General features: G+C 36.4%; 1 protein-coding gene across 10 annotated transcripts in view; it reads right to left on the bottom strand.

The window, feature by feature from the left end:
- Positions 1-26,726, bottom strand: part of PCNX1 (pecanex 1) — an 88,427-nt gene that overhangs the window by 38,859 nt on the left and 22,842 nt on the right. For 3 of the 10 annotated variants that reach the window (XM_075105753.1, XM_075105745.1, XM_075105749.1), the window contains 4 exons: positions 15,993-16,125; positions 11,237-11,421; positions 3,628-3,718; positions 1,851-1,908 (listed from right to left, as the gene is read on the bottom strand). In XM_075105753.1, the coding sequence (XP_074961854.1) occupies positions 1,851-1,908; positions 3,628-3,718; positions 11,237-11,421; positions 15,993-16,125 (467 nt within the window). The remainder of the gene's footprint in view (positions 1-1,850; positions 1,909-3,627; positions 3,719-11,236; positions 11,422-15,992; positions 16,126-26,726) is intronic. The other 7 variants (XM_075105754.1, XM_075105752.1, XM_075105751.1 and 4 more) reach the window with 3 other exon arrangements.

The raw sequence follows: 26,726 nt of genomic DNA on the forward strand, positions 1-26,726 counted from the left end.
CATACTACAAAAATAATCCAATTCTGAATTTAAATAAAGTACAAAACATTTTTATAGTCAGCTAACCTGCATGCATACCCATGCCGAATGGTTTTTTTTTTGCATGACAAAGCAACATATACATGCATCGGTAGTCAAACTCAAACCCGCTACATTCAGAATATAATCAGAGACAAACTAAAACAAAAGCTCTGCCCTAACTAGTCAAGTAGTATTTATGGCTGACTATATTCCTCACTTATTTTGTAGTTTGTCACTCAAGAGTTCTCTTGAAACCACAGCAATACTAACAACCACAAAGGACATTTAAGGAGAGTACTCTGAAGGTTAAAAGGTGAAGTTACTACAGGATGTGTGTGTTGTCTAACCCACTTTATAAATTTCATTAACAGGCCAAGTGCAATCTTAATGCAGTGCCCTTTATTCTTAAGCAATATCATCATTAAAGTGTCATTTATTGAAGTCTTCATAATCTTTTAAAGCAAAGAGTAAAATTTAAATACTCATGTCACCTTTAAGTATCAAAATTAGTTTGTCTGTTTGGGGTTTTTTTTTTTGTACAATTAGCTTAAAGTTTAGCATTTGATTTCTTGTTTTTGAAAATTTTTTTCATGACTTCTTAAAGCATCAGCATGCTGTAACTATGCTCAGCCAGCTTTTCCATCATAGAAAAATAGTACTAAAAACAACAAGCAGGAACACTCCTTTTCTAAATGCATATCAAAAGCACAAAACTTACTATCTAAGGTAACCTGTGTCAGCAAACAGGTGCTTTTTTGACAAATGTTTAAAAAGTTGGGGTTTTTAAAAAGTAGAATCATCATAATGTAACATTCATTGCACTAATAGTAAATTGCAGTGGAATTTCCATTTAGGCACGCAGGCTAAGCTTTTATAAATACGAGTTTGCCTTAAACAGAATCATTCCCTCCAATGGTGCCTCACTGACAAACCAACAGCATGCAACAGATAATGCAGCCTCTTTTTTGAAGGCTGCATTTTTGAGGGGGATGGTGGAAAGCAACAAAAGTTCCTCCAGCAGACACCAGGTTTGAAGAGCATGTTCTTGATCAAAAGCATGATCAGCCAAATGGAGGTCGCTCTCTCCCTCTGCCAAATGCTGAATCCGTATTTCATTTTCCCTCTTGATTATGTTGTTAGGAATTTCAATATACTTTGTTTTCCTAGCTTACAAATCACAACCTTCAGAATCACAACCATTTGCCCTGTCTTCATGACACATCAATATCAGACTTCAGAATTAAGAGTCCAGATATGGCTGGACTGGACAACAATACAAAAGGTTTGAGATCACAGAACTAAGGCATTCCAAAGCTATTTGCAGTAAGAAACAGCATAAGCCTCTGCCTTTTTTCCCCAGTCTCTCCTTGTGTATGAATTAAAGTTCTGTACAGCAGATTCCAGTGACAGATTTTTAAATTCCTTTCAGGGAAATTACTGAAGTTTCTCGTGGACAGAACACGAAATTTATTCCTTCTGCCGCCTGCTAATCTTAGTAATGCACAGAAGAAAAACTCTGTCCAGTCATCTCTGGTAACCTTTACAAGGTATTTCAGAACATCCAATTTCCACATGGATTTAGAAAATCACTACGCTTTAGATAGAGAAACCATTCATATTTAAACTTTAAAGTGCTATGCAGAAAGATTAATTTGAAAATATATATGAAGACACTGCAACAATAAACAAACACTTTATCTTCGCTTAAACCCAGGCAAAAATCCTTCTTAAGAACAAAGAACTACCATATAGGATGATTAATCAATGCTATAAAATTGGAAAGTCTTCTGATTTTTTGCATGCTTTAAAAATAAATAAGAAAAACTTACTAGATCATGTGGATAAAAGCGAACTGAGGTAGAACTCGATACGTGAGAGTCCGTGTCACTATAAGAACAGGGGAAATACTTCAGATTATAAAACTACATTTTATTTCAACAGGCCATTCTAATTTTCTAGTGTCCCAAACTAATTTTGACTCCTTGCAAATTTTAGCTAAAAATCTTTAAGTTTTTCCTTCAGTCACATATTTTTAAGAACAAGTATCTACTTCACCTTGTGTATTGTGCTAAATTCTGTAGCTACAGTAAATCAGGAGACTCTTTACCCTTACCTTTGGGATAATTTCCTCAACACCTAGTTCCTAAGTTTTCTAACAAAGATTATCATGAGAGTAATTATTCCACTTGAAAAAACAAAGATGTTTTATAATCTGTTAGCAACTGATACGTAAACACACATCACATCTCTAAAGAGTGCAGAGTCCACTATGTGCTTACATACAGAGTTTTTGTTAATTCTATACTGTTTTTAACAAGGTCCCCAAACTGCCAAAAATAGTACATCCTTAACACAAGTATACCCCGTCACTTCACGTTAAGTTGCTTTTGAAGAACTTAAACATCTGGTAAGAAGAGCAAAATTACTTTGCAATTTCCATTTATTAGAGATTAGGAGAAATTTCTCTTACTGTATGAGAGTCCATATCCAACCATTGCTTTTTCCCCCCAATTTTGGAGATCTTTTGGATGTTTGTTTTCCATGTAAATCACATGGCTGCGAAACTTGTATAAAATTTATGCAACTTCCCTTCAGTTCCTTGCCTTAAGATAAAAACATTCTTTGTTATCAATTTTACTTCACTGAAACTCAAGTATTCTCTAAAGTAAGATCTGATTAATTGGATGTGGCCAGTTTGCTCCTTCCATCAGCACATATAACTTCATCACAGCAGCCATCAGCAAAGCCATTGCATCTGGAACATGCAAGCAGTAGGGGCAGGCATTGGCAGCTTGGTGCAAGGAATACAGAACTTTTTGTCAAAGTTCAACTCAAGAAAAGGTACTTGCACACTTTCACAAGAATGATTTGAAGATGGGAGCTTTTATACTCAAAACTCCATAATTCCAATAGCTATTCCACCTACTCATGGTGGGAATTTGTAGCATTCAGCATGACGCAATAGCTTCAAAGCAGTTCTATGTAGTGAAGTGGATTGGGGCCGGGGTGGGGGGGTAGGCGAGGGAGGTTTTGTGTTGTTTTTCTTTCTTCTGCTTCCTGTCCCTTCAGAAAAAGAAAGGGCATCTTCTCAACAGCAGATGAACTTTCCAGTATGTAGCTGGCTACTTCAACTAAAAGTCAAATTTTAACCTCAGGCATGTTAACACTTCCATGTGTTGTTTCATGCCATCTACAAACTTGAGAACAAATTTATCAGTTTACATTTGCTTCACAATTGGAAGTTCATTTGTAAATAAGTCAGTAGACATTATGGTCAACACCCACTTACACTCCCAAAACCTGGGTTAAATCCTTTAAGATAGACTTTCTATTAGAGAATCAAAAATGCATTTGTCAAATTCTCAGTTTGGACGTTTATTGCTTAAGCTAATAGTAGTCTTCATTTTCTGAGATTTATTTAAGTGGAGAAGATTATTTATGCAGTTAGTGTCATCTTCTAGTAAAAATCACTTGGGTTTCAAAAGTATATGGACAATATTTTATAACTTTTTTTGTAGTCACACTAAATAACCTTTTAAAATTAAAATCAAAGATTTTGTTGTAGTAAGACAAGAATCATCACTCTTGACCGGCCTTCACACACACCAGATGTTGGATGCTCTTCTCGCAGCTGGCTCAAAGTTCACAAGTGACATGTCGCAGCCCCCTGTCTCGTAGAGTGTAGAACTGAACTTACCTGTTAAAGAAAAGGTCAAAAGCAGGTCAAAATTTCATAGTGTTTCATCCCACTGGCACTAATTTCTATTCATTAACTTACTACTGAGATCAATTTAGGCATCTCAATTTACAGACTATAAAATGTGACTACACATTAATGTGTCACCAGTGCAGACAAGACATTAGCTACTCAATCTTTTCATACTATTTTACAAATATAAACTGCAATACTGAATTAATTTTTAAGAGTTTGTATTTACAAGATGTCACCATTAACACAACAGAAGGACAACCTAAGTCTTTTTTTTTTTTTTTTTGCCTTCTCCCTTTAGAGAATAACCAGGCGAACAACTTGCAATGACCAGCTTCTTCAGTTCTTCCCCACCCACCCACTAGAACAATCAGTAAATCATTCGCTATCACCATTTAAGAACCATTGGATTTAGCTAAGGCAGAGATTCCTCAAGGGTCTGGAAGAAAATTCTTTTGAGGTACGTGTGTATTTGAAAAGAAACACAAAGACTGAAAGAAGTGGCCACACAGGTGATTTATAAGTAATACCTCTAGAAAAGCAAAAAAAGGAATGGCAGGCAGAGATTTATTCTACAAGCCAGAACAAACACTTCAGTGTAAGAACAGAAGACTGCTAACTAACAGAAACTAACTTCTAAGATAAACTATTTGGAGTTACTGGAACTTCATCAGCCATAATTTCCTAAAGTTGTTACTAAAAGCCTTTCAAATTATCAACATCAAGTTATTCTTAAATATATAATTAACAAAAAAATAGCCAGAGACTATAGCTCAAATGATAAAGTACGTTACTCACAACACGATGTTTTTACAGTGCCCTTCTCCCACAATAGCCTGATCAGAGATAAGCATTGTAATTTCCCCTGAAGGTCATGTTCAATATACTTCAGCTCTGAATGGAGAACCTGATTTTGAAATTGTGATCTCATATGAAGTGTTCTGCCAACCTCTCCATCTCTTATAGCTCTAAACCGTTCTTAAGCCGTGATGCAAAGCATGCAATATTTTAAGATCTGCTTATACAAAACAAAAACCAACCCAACAAAAACACACCACTTTTGAGCATCTGAACCAAAACCCGCATACACCTCTCCAGCTGCACGTCTTGCAGCTCCTTCTTCTGTTGATAGAGGGTAACAAGCAGTCCCAGGAGAAATACCTAATAAGATCAAAGCTTCCAATCTTTCCCTTTTCTGTGAGCACACAACCTGCTTCTGATGCAGTGGGTTTTGATATTTTTCTTTTTAAAAAATACGCTATGATCCTGCTCCAGCTTCTTTTCAGACCTACAGACAATTAACTTGGATTTAGAAGTGTTTGAAAGCAAGAAGGTTAAACACCCCAAACTGGATGATTAAAACCAGTGGAAACCAACGAAAAATACTGGTGTATTGAAAATATCTTCATAAAGATTTCTACCCTCAGAAGGGGCACTTGAAACCAATTAGACATATACTGTGACTGTGCTAAGACCAACCATTCTGACAAGACAGTCAGCTACATAGTTCAGAAGCCTCATACAGCGTGCATCAGAGCTTTGTACACCACCTCTCAATACTTAATTACATCTGCTATAGGCATTTGTAAGGAAATACAAGTAGAAAGTTCACTTACGGGGTTTTTTTTCCTCAATAGGTAAGAGATTAATCAACCATTTTAGTTAAATATCCTTTGGTTTTTAATGCATAGTGTAGTAAACAGTTGTTACTAAAGTTTAAAATTTTAAACTAGTGCAAGACTAGGAAGGGGAATTGTGGGGAATCTTCCCCTCCACAACTAATAACTAACCTCAGTTACACAGGACTATTTCTCAGCTGCATCAGTAAAAAAATCAACAGCAAACATGAAGGTATTAGATAATACACCTGAGGTTCTAGTCAGGACAAGATTATGCATAACTTATTACCGAAAAGTCTTCTGTACAACCAGTCCTTAAAAGACAAAATGAGTTTGGGTTAAATTCTTCATGTTTTTGCACTAGTGAATTGAGAGCCTGGAAATTAAACTTCCTGATTTTTAAATTGATGAATCTCTAGTCACAGAAATTAAAATATACTAATTGAAAGATACAACTTCCCATTTTCTTGGGCTGAGCTAATGCATCAGATATATTTGTAAAGAAATTTACTGAACTGTTACATTCATGTCAAATGTCTGAAAAGGGCCTCAAACTATATTAAAAAAATTAGCATAAAACACTTCACATTAGAAAATATCTACAGATCCCTCACATCCAACTCATCTTTGAATCTGTCAAGTGTTACTGCATTTGCATTGCTGCTGTAAGTACTGCATGGCTGTGGTGGGATAAAACAAACCTGGTTAATAGAGATGTAGCAAACAGACAAAATACTTCATTCCTATTGTTTACCCACAAACTACAAAGCAGACTAAGGTTTAGCCATACTTGCAATTCACACACACCCCTCACCTACGTAGACTTCCTATCAAAAGCTAGCTCTCTGTCAAGAAAAACATGGCTTCTCAATTAAACAAAATTGCCTGCCCATGCTCTCTCTCTTTTTTTTTTTTTTCAAAAACATCAAAAGGCTCTCCAGAAAAGCCTCAGCTCATCTGAAGCAGGAAAGATGACAGGCCTATTCATTGCTGTTGAGGACACAAACCCTAAGGTGTGACTGGAGATTCTACAGCTGAGCTCCAAAGTACCATCAATTAAATACTTTTTAAACTGTGCGAGATAACAGCAGCTTCCTCACAGCACTTGCAAATATAATGAAGAAACCCAATTGCTCACAAGATTTGATACTTATAGATATACCTAGTGGTTCTAGTTACCCTAGTAATCTTTGCTCCCTCCCATTCCTACCTCTCCCACAGCATTCTCTGGAACATTTTTAACAGCATCACAATGAAGGAGCTTCAGAAAGTTTTTTTTCTTTAAGTTTTCTCTAGTTTTCTCAAGTTGTGAACAAATTGCTGGCTCAAAAGTTTATTTTTCAAATCAAGAAATACAGCCAGTAGCACGTTTGTCCACTAAACAGAAATGCTTGTAACTTCCCCCCTCCGTTCAAAGGGAGAGCTGTGAGTTCTTAGCAAATTAAAGTCACCCAAAAAATATTCTGTCTGGACCAGGTTACAAAACCACCAAAACCAAGTCACTAGTACTCAGGCACACAAACCCAAAACACATCTTTGTTCTGACATGAAGAGAGGAAAGAATGAATGCACTTCCTTTGAAACAAGTTTCCTTGTTTCAGCAGACAAAAATATCTCATCACCAACTCCAGAGACAAGCACGTAACAGTTCACACTGTACAAACTGGTGTTCCCCCAGTTACGGGAATCAATAAAAGCAAAAGGCTGATGAGCTTACACAGATGAAACCTGGAAGACTTAAATGGCTTAGGATCCAAGTAAAATGGTGCTCTAATGGTTTCCTCAGCCAAGTTATTTTCAGCACATTTCCCAGTTTTCCGTGTAATAAACATTACTTTGTTTGAACCGCTCATAAACTAGTTCTGAAAATTGCTACCACTTTTTGAAATGTTGAAGCCTACGTCATCATTAGATCATTTCATCTACTACTTATGATGATACTTTTAAAATCCTAGTCTGCAAAACCAAAGCCATCAGTATTTGGATACTCTGTAGCACGGAATGAGCTATCATTTCCAATAGTCACAATTTTACCTTCAGCTGCAGTATGAAGACTTTGAAGTGTTCTAACTGAAAACTTACAAGTGGTTCATTTTCTATTTCTATATTAAGTTTGGCAAAAAAGAAACTTACCCATTATGCAGAACTCCACAGACAACAGGGATATTTTGAACAGGAACAATGGGAAGTGAGTATTTATTTTCTACTTGTACCTTTGAAAATGCTCTCCCATCCATCCCAAATAAATTAAGTCTACTTAATTATAAAAAGGAATTGAGGAACTGATTCTAAATTGTTTTTAATCAAACAAGTGATCAGTGTATATATTTAGAGAAAAGTTTTGAACTTCAAGACCATCCAACTGCCTTCATAAATTAAAACACTTTGATGAATCTGAAAGATTATAACTTGTGATACAACCAGAAGTCCAACCCAGCAGTGTAACTGTATTGTAAAGCTCCAGACGACCAGTTCTCTTTAATCACAAAGGCAATATTCCTCAAAAAAAAAAATCAAATCAATCCCAAAAAACATCCAAAACCCCCCACCAACGCAACAGACCATCCTCATCTAGCTGAGGACAAGCAGCTGTTGCTTCATCCCAGTTTCAGAAACTGGGCATCTGTGCTAGCAACTCAGTACTTGGGCTCCTAACTACTGCACAAATTATAACACCTACAGCCTTTGCTGCAAGGAGTAAAAAGTCCCATCCATCACCTGCATGTCTCAAGAATCAGATACTAGTGAGAACAAAAGGCATCATCAGTACTGCCACACTGTGCTCTGAACACACTCATTCACTCAAGTCATGATATGTATTTTGCTGCTTTCTGGATTCATATTGTATTAATCCTGCCTATAACAATGGCATTTGGTCTGCCACCTTTCCCTTCTGTCCTGCATTCCTCCTATGATTTACTTCATGTTTACTGTTCCACATTAAGCTCTTTTTCCATCTCTTCCAAGCTCCTTCCCCCTCACAAAACAACAACATAATTGATAAAAAAATCTTTCTGCTTTGAAACTGGAAGACTAAAGATAATTCCTCAAAGAATCTCCTGCCTTACTCTCGGGACAGCACCCAACTAAAGATGACTGTATGGCCACCAGACTGGATGCAGGCTAGGTATATCACAGTATTCATCCTTCATAAAATAAGCCACCAGAATCAAGTTAACAGACATGAATCTTTAAAGCAAACAAGAAAAGTTTTGCACCTTTTTAAGAGCTACAGCTTGACATCAACACATAAATGGAAAGAATGTAGAAGCAGATACTGCATTGGTACACAAAAAATAAGTCCTAAATGTGGGGGCTTTTAATGTAAATTAACACATGGCCTGTTTGTCTTCCAGAAGAGCTGCAATACACTAGTAGAATTTCAGTAAGAAAATAAATTCTTGTATGCATTGTACAGAGATATATAATTGACAAATGTAGTAGATAGAGGTATATTTCCAGTTGCTGTAAATCAGGTTTTGTTGCCATATCTTTTCCCCAGCCTCTATTTTCAATATTTTTTTCTGCCCTGGGCAGTCACAGCAATTTCCACAGTGAAAAAGAATTGGATTGGTCATATCACCTGCATTGCTTTGATCAGCATCAGAATAAAAGTTAAAGACAGAACAAACTCCCATCCTCCCCCACCCCAAACCATACACAACCTGAAGTAAAGCAACAGGGTCATCTTTCACTGTAAGGTATCTTGGGACAACAGAGCAAACCCGACAGCCTTAGACTTAAACAAAACAGGGTAGCAGCATTACTTCATCCCTGACTGAGGATAGGGGGAAAACCAAAACAATAACCACAACACAAAAAAACCCAACCAACTAAACCCCCACAACAACAACAAAAATTACAAAACAAAAACACCCACCCCACCCACAAAAAAAAAGCCAAAACCAAGAAACAAACCATGTACCAGTTACAAGGAAAGACACTCTCCCTTCTTGTCAGGCCTGATGCATGTGAAAGGTTGTACCATTTTGCCAACTATCTGACTCTAACAAAAGATATTACCTGTCACACAAAGCCTGCTACAGAAACTAGAAAATTTGATTTTCCTAAAAAAAAAAAAAAAACCAAAAAAACCAGATCATGCCTATAATAGCTTCTTTCACTCATGGAAGGTTTCTGAACAGATGCTCAGAGCTTCAAATCAGGAATAAATCTTTATTAAACATCAGATTTTTAACTGATCAGATCCTGGAAGTTTTGTGCCTCCCAAAAACAATGTGCTGCCCCATATAACTGTAAGCACAGTACACACAAAGTTGCAGAAGGGTTTAGCTATGTAAGTTTCTGAAGCTTCCAATACAGGCTAAGTGCAATGAATATGCCTTTTTAAAGAGCCTGAATGCAATGTTGAATTTCTTAAATGTTCCACTTTGATTTCTACTACAGCATAATAATATAAGTTCTTGAATAACTCAGATTTAACTAGATTATGTATTAAATCCTGAATTCTATAAAACTTGATTGTATTATTTTGGGTAAGATTAACCAAATCTTTCAAATACAATAATGGTGTCTTTAAGAATAAATCTCAACATTAACCTTGAACAGATGTAACCAGTCCCCCTGAATTTCAGGGCTATATTACAATATTTTTTTCAAACAAGAAATAAAAGAGTAAATTAAGCAAAGAAACCCATAATTTCAAGTTTTCATAGTTCAGAGATACACATAACCATTGAGACATCCATCTCAATTTTTCTATCTAGAAATCAGTAGAGCCAGAGACTCTAAAATAAAAAATACCAGATAAGTAGATTCTATGTAGCACAACTGTACTTAAATTTTACAAAACACCTCAGAGAACGTCAGGGTTGTTTTCAGTTCTGCTTAGATTCATTTTTTTCCATTATACCGCAGCTATATGGTACAGAAGAATGGCAACTTGTTAGCCAAAGTCGTATTTAAATGGGTGCCACAGCCTGGCAACTCTTGAAGTCTTCCCCACTAGTGGAATGACAATTCACTTATCTTTTAGTACTGGGCTACAGTAAGGTCTGAAACAAGCGTTTTGTCAGTGTTCTGAGCTAACCTGTGCTTTTAAGTTATTACACTTTTAAGTTATAACTGCCCATTTTAATAATTTGAGGAAGAATGCCATATTAACACTGAAGTCATAAGTCATTGAGGCCATGTACAGATAGCTGCCAAGACCCCTGCAAGGAATTTTTCCGCATCTGCCCCTGCATTACTGCGCCACAGGAGATCAGCTGCTTATTGTGACCATCTTAATTTCCTTCTCCCTAGCAATTTTATTAGCTGCACAGAAGTTAATAGTTAAGAGTACTACACTAAGGACCATGAAGAACTAAGGGGCACTGTAAGGCTCCATGAAATGATGGCATTTGATATAAGAAAGAGTCCTGATTTTCCTCCAATCTTAAGCTCCTAAATTAAGGTGTACATGGAAAGTACTCATTTACATGAGGATTTCTTTTTTAAACAGCAGCTAAGCAAGACTTATCTAAACAAGTAAGATCAAAAATTCTTAGGGACTATAACAAATATTTTTTTCAGGAAATGGAGGTTCCTCAAAGTTGGTATCAATCTCTGCCCAACTACCTGTGACAATGCAAGAAAACTTTTGCATTACGTGTGTTACACATTGTTCAAGTCATGAAAGCTCTCACACCATCACCATTTGTATCTATGCATCCTTAGAGTGCTTCCCATCATGCATTTGTTAGAGAAAGTGTCTGGAAAGGCGACTGTGAAAGGCAAGGAATTTATGAGCAATATTGCCTTCTGAGAAACGCACCTACAGGATTCAGAAACAAAGCTAAGGTTAGCTGATTTGCACCGCATTATTACCAATATATCTGCCGTATTAAAACTTCCATGTCACCAAGGTTACATAAGGCCTGCATACCAAGTTCATCGTGTAAACTGCTACCGCCTACAGCAGATGCAGTGGCATGTGATGCTTCTAAGTGGACACTCCCATTTCTCACCAGCAAGGAGGCGCTAGCGCCGAGCACAGCTGCCTGGGAAGGGGGGCGGGACTGCACTCTGACCTGGGAGGAGGGCTGCTGGCCTTGCTGACCATCTTGAAGGCTACGAGAAAACACGGATTGGGGACACATTACCAGGAAGAAGAGAAAAATAGCTAGAAGTGAAGCAAAACAAGACTTTTTTGTTTAAGGAGGCAAACTTAGAGTATAGCATTAAGAAGCCACTTACTAGGGTTAAGGTAACCCATGAATTCCGTATAACAGAATAATTGGACACTAGTTACGTCAGTAATCCAGAGATACTGTTCCTGTCCTAATTCTTAGAAGCAGTATTGCTTTCTAACATCTCCCCAAGTCACCCTCACGTATATCCTTATAAGTCTTAATTTGTGGGTGCAAAAGCAAATTACTGGTTAAGTCTAATTGCAGGCTAAGCCGAGGTATTGCCTACATACACTATGCCAGTCTTCTCACAGTAGTTAGGTTCCTTTTTGCACATTGAGGTATGACTTATCAACTGTTTAGCTGGCCATTTGGGGTTTTTTTGGTCACAATAACATCACCTTTCTTGCTATTAAATTGCACTATAACTAGAAAATGTCTTTAAGCTTTATTAGCAGCCATATACTACCACAGACCCTTTTAACATAATAAGAATGCTTATAACAAATCATTAATTGGCAAAAGTTCTAAGTCTATTTTAAGTTATTTTGACAGTACAGCAAAAACTTTATTACTCAAGTATTACGACCGCAAAGAAATTCTTCTATACCCACACACATACCTGCACCAAAAAACAGGTCCTACAAGTGAAATTGGGCTTCAGAAAAATTTCTAACTTTACAGCCATGAATAGACAACGCTTGAAAATGTTACTTCTCATCATCATAGCCTTCTCATTGCAGAACTGTTTTATAAAGCTATTTAACAGTTAGATATTATTAATGGCTTGTTAAATATTAAACATGGCAAAGTGTCAGAATACATGACATTTACACTTGGATATCACATCTAGTTTGCAAGATTGTTTTTATTATCCTTCATTTTGTACATATAAAGAAGTTACATGTCACTGTCATTAGCTGTGGGATGTGATGAAATTAAAAATTTGGGCGTTTTTTTTAGACAAAGACTATATTTTAAAGGCTATAGAAAATATCTTAAATATTCTCTTTTGAAAAACAGTCACCTGTTGCTTTTAACATTTCACTGCTGGTGTGATGCTACAGTTGGCAAGTGAGGCAACTGAAAAAGCAATATCTTACTAAGAGTTGAGAGGTTATATCTGCTGTACTTGCTTTCAACAATATTTTCTAGAACAGCTACTTTTCAGTTCTTTTCTTAGAGCACAACTGGAAAACAAAATATGGATATAAGAATCGGTGTTAAGAAAAGCTCATGCAAAATAAAGCAGACATGCACACAGCTCATGAGGTAAAAAACTGCAACTCATTATTTATCATATTCTAACATATTCTAATCTGAACTTTAGTGTTTTACTGTTGTACAAAAGGCTTTTAGTGAGCTACATGGCAACAAAAGCCTTAAGGAAACTCTCAGATGTGCCAGCCTTCATTTTCTCCCTTATTATCAGCAATGCCAGAACAATACTGCTTTCCATTAAATAGTAACTACGTATCAAAAGGTACGTACAAAGTTGCCCTTTCAGTGGTTATCCGTACGTCACAAAAAAAAAAAAGAAAAACCCCAAAACATTAACAGATTGCACAAATATGCAAAAGATACATTTATTCTCTGCCTAAATAGTAATTATAAAAATAAAATTCTGATTCAGACAGTTACTTATGTTCTCTATCAGACACACATGCATACACCACTGATTACATGGGATGCCAAGGCATACTTATGTTTGAAGTGCCCAAAACACTGCTGACATTTAGGCAGGACAAAAGCAGGGGTGGACGGTTATTTTGTGGTGGGTTGTGAGGTTTGGGTTTTTTTAAGTTACCAGACAAAGTACTGCTGTGTCTAATTTGGCATCAAACCAGCAGAATTTACTAGACCAGGTTTTACTTAAATGTCTACCGTTGCCAAACACACATATAAATAACGCCATTGTCACTTTTACTAAAACATTCCACAGAGGAAGTGAACAGTAATTGCAATAATGGATAGAAAATAAATAATTGAAAAAAGGAACTCAGGCTGAACTCAACAGGTTCTAAGGGAACATCCCCACGACATCCAATTTTATGTCAGAGTTAGAAGATTAGGAGATTAAAGTTTTGCTGGCAAGAATAAGAAAGAAGTAACATCAGGGCAACTAAAGATTAGTAAATCTAATACTGTTAGAAGTTTAACATCTGAAGTCACGTGGATTAGCAACATTAGGAACTAGACCGAGGCAGCTCACCACTAGCATATACAAGTAATGTCAGTACAGTTGCAGTGATATTTTGAAAGGATCTTAGTGGTAAGTGGCTAAAAAATGTCTGTGTTTCTTCATATTTCTTCCTTAAGTGTGATTTTTTTTTTTAAAAAATCTTTCTTAAGGGTTTCTTCTTCCAGCAACACATAGAATTTACACTGAAATTAAGCTACCCATATAAAGAAAAGTTTTTTTCAGACTATTCATCTAGAAATCAGAGCGGTTATAACTACAGTTTTTCAGAACCATTCCACAGTTGGTACTTCAAAAGAATTTATGTCAAACAAATCTGAAAGCAGTTTGGTGTTTGGTTGGACTAAAGCAATTTAACTCCACTCCAAGGGACAGTCATTTAGTATCACAAGCAATTTTTTGAGCAAAATAATCAATTCTGAACATATAATAGAAGTATTTTTGATAACGTATGTCATTATGCCAGAGAAAGTACAGAGTTTTCTTTTGTGTCTTTTTTATTTAGAAAGGAACAAATTTAGTTAACTGGAAGATGCACAGAGGAAACACAAGGCTAGAATATTTCTTCTGCTTTTTCACACTTGAACATCTTGTCCAATTAAAAAGTTACTTCCACCAACTTCAGTTTTCTCATGATCTCTTGCTGAAGTCCAGCTTAAGCCATGGGAACCTTAATGACTGCACTAGCATGTGAAAATGAGGCAGCTGTCAGCCTCAGTTTAAAACACAGTCTTATTTGCCCTACTTTCTACCTAAGAGAAAGAAAACTCACTGTTTTCTGGCTAATGCAGAGTTAAAGGAGCTCTGATTAGTCTGCACAGCCTCTTAGGAACCAATACACAAAACTATACTACCCTCCTCTTAAAAAGTATCAGAAGCAAGTGAATACAACGGAGAATAGAGCAAGTGTGATCTAAGAGAATGCAAAGTTTTAGCAACCCTCACTGTGAAATAAATCACTAACTTAAAAGATGAACAAGCTACATTCAGCAAGACCAGAAGCTTAACAAAAAGTTATCTGAAATTATGTGATTACTGCTGCGCACTGCAGTAAAAACACATCTAACTAGTTTCAGTCTTTGATGTGGCAGAAGTTAATCCTTTATTTGTTAGATTTTAGATACCATTCTTGCAATCCTCCTGCCTGAGGAAAATTTACAAACTTAGTCCTTGATTACTTCAGTGGTGCCACAAAGATTGCATGATTCCTCCCACATTCTCTACTGTGTTTTCTTTTTATTTGCTCGGTTTCTATAGCTTTTTCCAGTTAAAAGAATTACACAAGTATTCCTGAAACACAAAAGGTGACTGCTCCTATTATAAGATAGCTTAGCATATAAAGGAAGGTCATTAAGAATACACAACATATATAATTATTCCTGCATATTTATCATATAACTGGAGGGAGGTTTAATGTGACATGTATGGGGGACTGTTCCTTCCTCTACAGGCAATGTTCTGCTTGCCAGATTGTCCAACACCATAGGCAACCATAGGACTGAGAGATTAAAAATGCATGTTTAAAAACTTAGTGTGGTTGCTGCTTCTACTGCTCAAGCTGGCGGACCAAACAGAGCTGCTGTATGTAACATATCACTAGGCTCAGTATTGTTGAAAAATGGGCCAGTGAAGGTTGGGGACTCCTGGTATACGTGTATATAGTACATTTTAAACATCGCCAAGGCGAGCAACGTGCCACACAATTAGATTTAGTAGTGAGCAATGCTGGGCATTCTGTAACAAAGGCATTGCTATTACTTCATTATGTCTCTTTTGCTGTATGAACATCCTGCACCTCTTTACAATGGTTTACCTGTATTTTAGATTTGGAACCTTTGCACACACGGTTTAGCTCTTTTTAATGTTCTGCCATTTTATTATGCTTATCTCTCACTATTACAGATGTGAAAAGTCTTTACAGTACTAGTTCCTAATGCTTATTTTTTTAACAAAAACCAAAATGAGGAGTGGTGAATAATATTTTCTTGTTTCTTCCTCCTTGCTTGAAAGTAAAAGTTTCTGAAGTTTTTTTATAAAAACCACTGAGTCTAAGTTTGTTAGCATTAGTTTGTTTTGTTATCAATCTGAAATCAGCTATAACATGTTAGAGACTAGCTATCCTGATCATTTTGAAAATAGTGCCACATATACATGCACAATTCAACAAGCCCACAGTGACATGCAGTGACAGCTCAAGGAGGTTATGGTGGGGAAGGAATTAAAAAGTGCTTTTTCTGGCAACACTGGTGGGTGTGGGGAGAAGTGGTCTGCTGCATGCATGCTAAATATGGTGGAACATTTAGATACCCTACCTGAGGGGTGATCCGATGAGCAATGTAGGAGGGGTAGGGTTACTCCCTGCATTGTGCCGGCGTCGTACTGCCTGACGCCTAAATGTGCTGCGTTCACGACGAAATGTGACAGTCTCCTCGCTGGCTTGTGCTGCTGCATCAAGACAGACTTTAGGTCAAATAAGCACCCATCCTAGTTACGTACACAGTAACTTAAGACTCCTTTCTTCCCCCTGACCCTCCCCAAGTTAATGAACTTGACTTGCAACAACAGAAGTAGCTTACGCACTTGACTGTTCAAATAACCTGCCTCAAGACAGGATCACAACACACAAATATTAGCAAAAATGTGGGTGTTTGGGGAGGGTAGGGGGTGGATATTCTTCAATATACAGAGTACTTTTTTTCCACCCACAGATCCAAATAGCCAGGTTGCAAAAAAAGCTGGATATCCCAGATCTCTTCCATTTACACAGGGCAGGAAGAAACAAGACTGATCTCACCCTTTATCTCATTTAATACCCTTTATCTCATTTAAGACCCTTTATCTCATTTAATAGATAATTAAAGGAGAATCCTAAAGGACAACCTAGAAAGGTTGTCTGCCACTCCTCACCTTAATATACTCTTTTCAGTGCTATAATTTCTGCCAAACAGGTAGGGTTGAGGTTAACCTCATCACACCTCCTCAGGGGACAAAACAGAACTGCTTTTTTCTTTTTCCTCATAAGCACCGAGGGATACATGTTGCTCATTTTAGACTAGTTGAACAATGATTTGGAGGAACAGGGGGGGTTGAGACCGAGAGAAGAACTTCTTTGTAAGGATTAGGTTTTTTGTTATTTCAACTCCCCAGACAAAACAAACAAAAGGTTTGGCCCACTTATAAAGCAACACTGTAAAAAAGTTTGTATGTACTCAAGGGAGTCTAAAATTTTTCCAGATAACCCCCCAAAATCTACCCATGCTCGCTAAGCTTCACAGTCTGAAGAACTTTGATTTTGACTGCTTCATGGCGTGTCCACAATGTCAGTCTTCCTCCTGAACCAAGGAAGCTACTAACCAATTTGAATGCAGAGCACTAGAGAACTCAAATTAATGGGTCACAGAGAAAATTTGTTTCATTTTTCTGTCCTCCTTCACTAGACTGCCAAAACCTAACAAACAAAAACACCCCAAAAAACCAAACCAAAACAAAAAAAAACACCACCCAAACTTGACATGAAGTCAGTGCAAGAGGAGAATCACAATCTTGAAGGGGAAGTCACAACTTGGTAGCCAAGAAGCCTGTTACTAGAACGTGAATGCCAAGGGTTGTGTCAAGCCAAAAAAAAAAAAATAGAAAAAACACTAAGGGAGCAATGCTTCTTTTGTGCCAGAAAGATCACAGGCAGAGTAGTCCATGTTCACTTAAGCACATTTCAAGTTACAATATTCATGTCATTAAGCTTTCAAAACTTACCAACAAAGAATCTAATGCTGGTCTACAGCGAATAGCAACCTTAAGCAACCTGCTACTGCTATTACTGCCATAGCTCAAGCAATAAAAGCTGCATGGAGTAAGTCTCATTCCACACATGAACCACAGGTTATCAAGTGAATACTGCATATGAAACGTCATTCTGCAGTTTGCTTTAAAAGCTAAGAAGCTACATGAAGAGATATACTCTAAGACCAACATTAAAGTTACAAGCATTTCATTACCAAAATGTCAGAAGTTAATGACATCCTTAATTCAGTCCATTCCCATGTTTTCAGGAAAACTGTGGGATTGCTCCTTGTTATTCTAAGCATGAATAGATGATACTTCCTTTTCAGTGTATTTCAGCAATAATTCAACACATTTTTCTTGTCATTGAATATACAGCTTTATGATTTAATACACAGCCTAATTTCTTCAAGGATTTCTTTAGAGATCTCATACTTTAAGTACTGAGAAAGTGAAACACACTAAACAAGATAGTATGAATCCTGAGTTTTTTCTAGTGGATTAAATTAACACACAAGAGGTCAAAACTGCCCACTGATTTTGGGTGCCAATTTGTAAAGCTCAATTTTTCCAGTGTATACATCAACATATAAAAAAATCACATTCACAACACAGTTTCCACTGACTTCAGATGCAAAAGCAATTCCACACATTTCTGCTAATCAGGCCATAGTTAAGCACCAGGAAATAAGAAGAGTGACTAGTGGTAAATGAAATGTAAAAATATTAATTACCATTAAGATGGAAAACATCAGCATTACATCTTAATTACCATTTGCAACTACTTAGGAAAAGCAGCATTCAAGGGCAATTCTTCAAGGCAGCATACTTAACACTGACAACATCTGTTTTTCTTTTCATATCCTTTATTCAGTAAACATCACCTTCTGCAATAACTAAACTCAGATTATGGAGACAGAGATGGTCCTTCCTACACAGCTCCAATTTATCACTAAAGCAAGTCTACCTCAAGCACTGACTGAGGCAGAGTCCTGTGAGGAAAAGAAATATGTTTGAAGACAAAAAAAAATTATATGTACTTGGGGATTAAATCCAAAGCTGCACAGGCAAATACTTCTGGCATTTACTAACTTGTCATTATTTCACTTTAATCTTTAAAAACAAAAGTAGATTTTGGTGTAGCTTTCTACCTAATCTACCAAGAGATTTTTGATTTATCTTGAAATTTTTTGTTCAAAGCACATCTTTTATATATGCTCTTCCTGAATGTAGGTGGCAACATTCAGGATCAAGCAAGACTGCAAGTTCTTTTGAAAAGACTGAGCTTTTCAGCCCAAGAAGCCCTGAGTCTGCTAACATTATGCAACACCTCAAGAAGCTACATGTTGAAACCATGACTAAGTAAGTTTAAAAAGAAAAAAAAAAGCTAGTTGGGCAGAAAGGATTACGGATTGTTTGAAGTATGAAAATCCCAACTGAGCAAAGTTTGGGTTTGGTTGGGGTTTTTTGCTTGTTTGTTGTTTTGGGTTTTTTTTTGTTGTGGGTTGTTGTTTTGGGTTTTTTTTTGTTGGTTGGTTGAGGTTTTTATAAGAAAAAACCCTCATTCTAAAGAACACACAGGATTTAAAAAAAAAACAGTATGGAAAGCTACTCATGTTAATACATATTATTTGCTTTTCTACTTGTCTTTAATGAGAAGGAACAGTTTAATGATGAGGGAAATAACTTTGTTTTAACAGAAGTAAGCTTCCTTTAATATTTACAAAGTGACAGTGGCTTAATGTTTAGAACCAAAAACGAACAAATAAAAGTATCACTGTAGGACAGCTTTTTTTTTTTTTTTAAATAAATCTTTAAGACCATCACTCACACTTCTCTGACGCTTCTTCTTACAACCACTTACTCTAGACTCCAGAAAGGTAAGTTCCAACATCTACACTCATATACAAAATCTATATCTAAAAGGGAGAGATAACATAGGTTATATTTTTACAGTTCCTGCTTACTTTAAGTAAATCAGTAAAGGGAAAGAAGCCTTTCAGCTTACAGAGTGTTTGTTGAAGACTGTTCTATTTTTCTGTTTTATTCTAAACTTTTATGCTGAAATGCTACCCTTCATTTATGTCAAGAAATTGAAGTATAAATTTCTTCTGCATGCTGTCATACGAATTTGAGCTCCCAACATTACCTGTTCTCAAACAGAAAAATCTAGTTTGAAGTTCAAAGTGCACAGGTTAGAAATGCAAACCTACATCCCGGAGATCAATAAAAAGAGGAGGTGGAGGTTAACCCTCGCACACCTATTTCCAACTCTAATACATGTAATTTCAAAGAGGAAATAATTTTACTTCTATGTTTGTTAACTGAACTGTGCATATGAATATTATGCATATTTATTAAAATGCATCCTTTTTTCTTTCATTACACTTCTAATTGGAAAAAAAGCCAAATCAGTAGTTACACACTTAGAAGTTCATGAGGATATCACTTTATCATCAGAGTTACAATAACACTTTCCCAATAAAAAGACTAAAATTTATTGTAGAGAAAATTCTAGAGTAACAAGTAATTCACATCCCTTTGCCAAACAGCTAGGAGTATCTGAAAGGAGGCTGAAATACCCTGCCTGCAGGTTATGCCTTTCCAAAATTTCTCTCTCTATACTACACAAGTGTTTCTGATGCAAACCTCCGTAGTTCCTAAAAGTTTTAAACAGAACTGAAGACTCCAAGTTTTACACAACTATACAAATGTACAATACAACTAGCTTTAAGAAACATAAAATGCAAATATTTTCTTTCGAAATGGAATATTTACACATACAAGGCAAAACATTTACAACATCATCCTGCATGTATGTACCACTGCTTCAACCCAAACTCAGAAGATAGAAACAAAAGAAGCACAAGATGAAAAAGCAGAATTTCCAAATTTTACTGCATCAAGAAGTCCCGTCTCATTTTTCTTTTGGCAAAAACACTAAACCCAGTGCTTCAGAAAAATTCTGAAATACAGATAAACTCTTCCCAGGTAAGAAGATTCCTGGAAAGACATGGTGTGAAGGTAATACAGAGGGAAAGTATTCATGTGGAAAATCAGAGTTCTCAGGACGAAAATTGCAAACTTCAGTCTGACAGGAAAGAAAACAGAAAAACAAAACAACCCACACAATGGAAAACACAGTGCCCCTCATTCTTCTCAGGAAAGAAGAAAAAAATACATTACTTGAAGGCTAGATGGTTTTGAATATTAGTCAGGTTAAGCATGGTTAAATGCATGCATGGAATGTGAGTGATGCTTGGACATGCCATTTCTCACCCTATCAAATGGGGAATCGTGGTCTATTTTCAACTACTTGTAGTGACCAACCCTACAAATTCTCAGCAAGAGCTGAAATGAATACTTTATGGCTCATGCATTCACATAAGCAATGAAATCTGTCTTCTAACACTGAACATACTTTGCCAAACCAAATGGCTGAAATTTTGCTCTTCTGTATTGAGCATCTGTATCTCATTTGTGTTCAAAACCTGAGAAAATACATACTTCTCACATGCATTCATGGGTTAACACCACCACTCTCCTCACAGCTGAGGCATCTGCAGTTTATCCTCACGTGCCCTAACACTATTTTTAAAACATAGTTGTAAGACACCCAAGTAGAAAGGAGTCCTTTCAGTCCATTTCTTCAGTATAGAGTTATTAATCACTATGGATTATGCTCTATTATAAGACCCACAATTGCAGGGATTTCTTATACTTCTCTGATGAAAAGACAAACTATTGGCTTATAATATTATAACTGTGGACATTTAATGAAAAACATGACTAATGCCAATTTCTGAAGAATGGAGATAAGAGCACCAAAGGAGAAACAAAGATCAGAGGGACATCTCTAAAATATAAACTCTTGCTAGAAAATAGGGCAGAGGAAAAACAACGCACAGTTTAAGGAGGAAAGCTTGTCACCAAAACAAAACCCAAACAAACATAACAACAACAACAACAAAAAAGAAAGAGAAACAAAGGAAGTAAAGCCTAAGACTTCAGTGTTGTGGTTGAAAGTATGTAAAAAAAATACCACCAGAGACCCAAGTTTGAGACTAGGCTGGAAGAATGTGTACAATTATGTCAAACCAGTCACTACAACAATCTGAAATATAAAACACTGTCAAGTAGGGAATAACCAGGACAATGAAACCATCTGTCTTGAATTCCGAACGAAACATTTCACAGGCCAGCTTGAGAGACAAATTTGTATACTAATGCCAATTATAAAACTAGGAGTCTCAGTTATTCTACTTCACTGTACTTCCCACTTGAGTTACTCCACCTTTAAAAACATTAGATGTTACTCACAGACTTCTTGACTATAATGTTGATGGACTTGGGGTTAAAGAGCTAAAGCTATGACCTAACCTGATCCCCTGCCCAATACAGTCCCTATATCCAGGGATTTGGGTATCAATAGCTAGTGGCATGTTCATGCAGCAGATAAATGTTCATAACCTACATTATTCTTTATGAAACAATTCTGACTGTGTTTGGATTTATTCACCTTAAGGAAAAGGTGCTTTACATCTTTAGAACACACAGCCTTTCTGGCATAAGTGGTATTCTATGTATGTCATACACAAAAAGTCATGTTTGCTTTGAATGGCCTATTAACTATAACACCAAGCGTGAATTAGTAGCCAACTTCAATATATCCTGGAATTACATCTCATAGCTATATTTGGCAGCAACGTGAGCACTTCCATTGCAGTTCTGAGAGCTCTCAGAACTTCCTCTGCTGCATGCATAACAATAAATCCAGGTACCTCTGCAAAGGAGAATGAAAAAAGCAGCTTATAAACTTAAGTTAGTAGATGCAGCTTTGTTCATACCAAGTATCAAAAATTTGTATTCAACTCCCGTTTGAGATGAATACTTGGCAATTTTATGAACACCACATGCTACTTGTCAACAAAATTGAATCATTCTTTCCAAATCAAGTAAAAATTCTTGTGAGAACTAGTTGTACAAATATTACCAATCTAAGACATGTAAATAGCTCATTCCCACAGCAATGTGGGAAGTGTTTTAAAAGAACTACTACTTATGGTTTCTTTGGGAGGCTTTAGAGAATTTAACCAGGGTCAGATTTTATAAATAATATTCCCAGGGGAAAAAAAAAAACAACAACCAAACAAAAATTATATCAAGTGTATTTTACTTCTTATTTAACTTTGGGTATATGCTGTAATGCTGTGGCATGCACTTCTCATCAAGTATCCTGAACTTCCCTTAGGCAGCCTGGCAGAACTTGAGGTAGAATATCTACTACCCTGTAGATGACACACTAAAGGAACGTGTTCCTACCAAGTAACAGGAAGTCTGTTACCAGTAGTACTCAGGGCTTTTGCCAAGCAATTACACACATTCCTGGCTCTCAACAGCCACTGCTGCAAGTTGGACAAAACTTGAGGTTTCTGTTTGTTTGCTTGTTCCCTGTCACCACCTATATGGAACCACAAAATATCACGAAGATGGTAGTTATTTCAGTCATAAGCCATCTAATGAAAGCCCCTGTAGTATCCATGAATACCAGAAAGGGGACAAAACAGGCAGGATGGAGTCCCAACACAATGTATTAAAACTGCATTTTGCTTTAGTAGGTAGTGATTAACAATTAGCAGATGCAAGGTTCATTCCAAGTGTTATTTCACTGTTAAGTTCCAAAACTGCAGAATTCCATTTCAGCCTCACACATCACTCCTAACTGTGTGTACATCTTTAAATTGTTGAACTGCAACATCTTGCCTCTACTGGGGTGACAAGATATCAAAAAATCAGAGGTAATTCTGTTAAACTCAACCTTTACACACAAAAGCTGTGACAGAACAACATGATGTTTTCGAAGTCAGGTATTGGCAAGGACTAACATTAGAATTTCTATGTAATGCTTGAACCAAATGCTGTGTACTTTGTCACTGCTAGCTGACATCTAAATCAAGTAATGGAAAACAGTCTTTTGGTTCCAATAAAAAGCATCATATGGGAGAGGGCCCTTCTACCGGCTAATCTGCTTAATCTGATCCAGTTGCAGGAGGGGTCCTGCTGAAGACATGAACAGAGACAGCTAACACACACACAACCAGATTACAGTAACTTTACAAATTCTTCAGTTTCTAACATTTCTAAACACTTTGAGTTTGATTTCTCATGCAAAACTGTTCCGTTTAGCAGCGTGAGCATGAACTGATGGAATCCCAGAAAACAGACCAGAAGCCCCATCTTCTGTAACTGTGTTAATTCCAGCTGCAGAAAACATATCAAACTAAAGCCATCAGAAGCATGGAACAGCTCTACAACACAGGCAAAATAAATAATGACTGTAGACCATATGCAATATAAGCACAGTAGGAAAAAAGCGGTTTGTTGGTAACAGCTGACGTGACCATTGGCTGAATAGCAGAGAACTGAATTGCACTTTTAACTTCGGAGAGGATACCGTCTAATGATTACAGGCAGATACACGAAGCATGTATGTACAAATACATAAAGACTGAAAACACGAACAGGTTTCCATATGCCACACAAAACGCCAGATTCTAATCCAAGCTCACAAAACCCTACTTTGCCTGCCTGTAGAGATGTACTGCAGACCACAAAACACAGAAGAACAGTATGAGCTGTTACTTCAGTATCACTATGCATTGCACAGAAGGAAAAATGCATTACATCACATGCAGTTTTATCTACAAAACGGTATGTAACTCAAGAACTTAAAATAAATAAATAAACCTTTAATTACAGCAAGCTGTAAAATAGAGTAGCATCTTAAACGGTGTACCTTTTACAGTTAATATAGAACTGGGGGAGAACATTTGACTTTTCAGATCAGCTTAAGTTTTACAAAACATCACTGTGTCACATACAGCATTATGTTGGTTCTTTAAATCTCTACAAACAGCAATCCAGAAACAGCACACATCTGACAGAAACCAGATAAAGGAGAGTATCAAGGTGGTATTTCCAAAATACTACTAGACATCTAGGCAAAATTTTAGACATTGAAACAACTTCTTTCATCCAAGCCATAAACCATCAATTCACTAGCTACTTTTAGATGCTGAGTAGTTAGACAAGGATAACAACTATTTTAAGACATATTCCATTTTTTTGTTACACATGCACCACATGTATTTAATTACAGAATTTTCAAGTGCTGTTTGTCTGCATTTCAATGAACTGCAATTTCTAGTCAAATGCACAAGTTATCTTGTAAAAAGTGAGTCATTCACCACTTCCTGGCATAACAGGATAAAAAAAATGAAACTGCTAACTTGTACCTGAAGTAAAATATTTACAAGTTTGTATAGCATCCTGCTTAGTAAAAGATTACTAAAGGCCATATCCATTACGAAACATGTTTAGCAGTTACACAAACAAGTAAGAATGTACTTTCTAGTTTACTCCCCAAAGACTTAAAGATAAAATGAAGCTATAATTACCGATTTAAGTCATACTTGAAAAATAGGAACTGAAAGCTGCTGACTGAAGAGGCGGTATTAATACTACTCTTTTGGCTATCCAGCATGCATCTGTTAATTACTTGTTTCAGAGAGTTACCATATGCAATTTCAGAAATTAAAAAATATTTATGTAAAATTATAAAATAATCCTTTCAGCAGGAGGTTGGACCAGACAAATTCTAGAAGTCCCATCCAACCAATATCCTCTGATCCCATCAAAATTTGAACCAAGTTTATTCTGTAATTTATCTGCTACATGTAAATAAAAACAATTCTCTCAAATAATTTCTATACACATACACCCATACGATGTATATTCATATTACAATGTATCTCTTTAAAAACAAGCCCAAAAGGTGAAGATAACTCAATAGTGGGAAATTCAGATTGGTCATGAACAGATAAATTCAAAATAATTACTGGCTTGATGCTAGACATGACTGCATAAATATTTAAGTAATGCTAAAGAAGAGTAGGTGATATTTTTGTTCTGCTTTCAGAAAAAACAGAATGACATTCCTTTCTTACAATCATAAAGAAAATATTTCCTATTGGTAATAAGAACATAAGATACAGCAAGTGTTATTAATTATATAATGCCATCAAATCTGAAGAACCTGAATCCAGACTGCTTCTTAAGGTCAGCCTGAAATCTATGGACAAGTAATACTTGGGTGCTCACCATTTATTAAAAATACTTCACAACCTCAATGACCATTATCTAAACGAAGTTTAAGAGGAAACTGAAAAGAATAGTCCAGTGAGAATGACAGCAAGACTGGGAAGCTTAAGCTGCTACAGATTTGTAACTTTAAGATTGTTTTTAAATGTGTTGGGGTTGGTCTTCCCCAACATTCCACTCTTTAATAGAGCAATCAAAATATCTGGCAATATACAGCGATCAGTCATGCACTGATTCTTTTGGACTACTGATGACTGGTGAATGCATATGAAGTCTGACGTATTCTGTACGGTAAGGTATATTAATCCTCCTTTGCATATAAGGAGGGTCCTTAACAGTTTTAAGCTGTAGTAACACAAACCAAAGTGAAAATAAATCTTGAGCTAAAGAATGCAGAGAGTCAAATTGATAAATACATGAAGCAGACCTGTTATTAGTCAAATTCCTCTCAGTAGACATAAAGAAGAGCTGTCACACCAACAGGCATAATAAGAACGTGCGTTGAGTGTTTAGCTTGCAGAGTTGGTACTAAAAGAGCAACCTGGACTCTTTCATTAAAGCTACTGCAAAACTCTGTTACTAGGAATAACAGAAAGACCAATATATAACAGAAGTACCAATATATGCAGATTTTTTTAAAGTGAAGGCTTCTAAATAGGTCTGAGCTAATTGTAAACCAGTCAAATTTGATCAGTAACCAATACACGGCTGAACTTAGTATAGCACACTTTTTACCACCCCTCCCCCCACCCCCCTAACTAATTGTACTGAGTTTTAGAGTTTGCTCTTATGTTGGGGGGGGGGAACTATTTGTCATACGTCACTGAGTTGGAAGTCTCTCCTTTAAAGATGGAAGAGTCACTATCTTTGTTTAGGCAGTCTATATAAAAAGGACAGTAAATTTGCTACAATTTCTTAAAAATATCCATGTCTTGATCTAAAACACAATTTTATGAAGCATTTGTGTACTTATCTAACAAGATCCAGATTATCTGGTAGGTACTCCCCTCAAACAATCCCAAAAGTCAGACTAAGGTATTTAGCAATCCCATACTGCTCTGAAAACTTATTTTAAACCCACTTATCTTCCATAACACAAAAAGCCT

Source organism: Phalacrocorax aristotelis, chromosome 10, assembly GCF_949628215.1.
Source record: "Phalacrocorax aristotelis chromosome 10, bGulAri2.1, whole genome shotgun sequence".
NCBI lineage: Eukaryota > Metazoa > Chordata > Aves > Suliformes > Phalacrocoracidae > Phalacrocorax > Phalacrocorax aristotelis.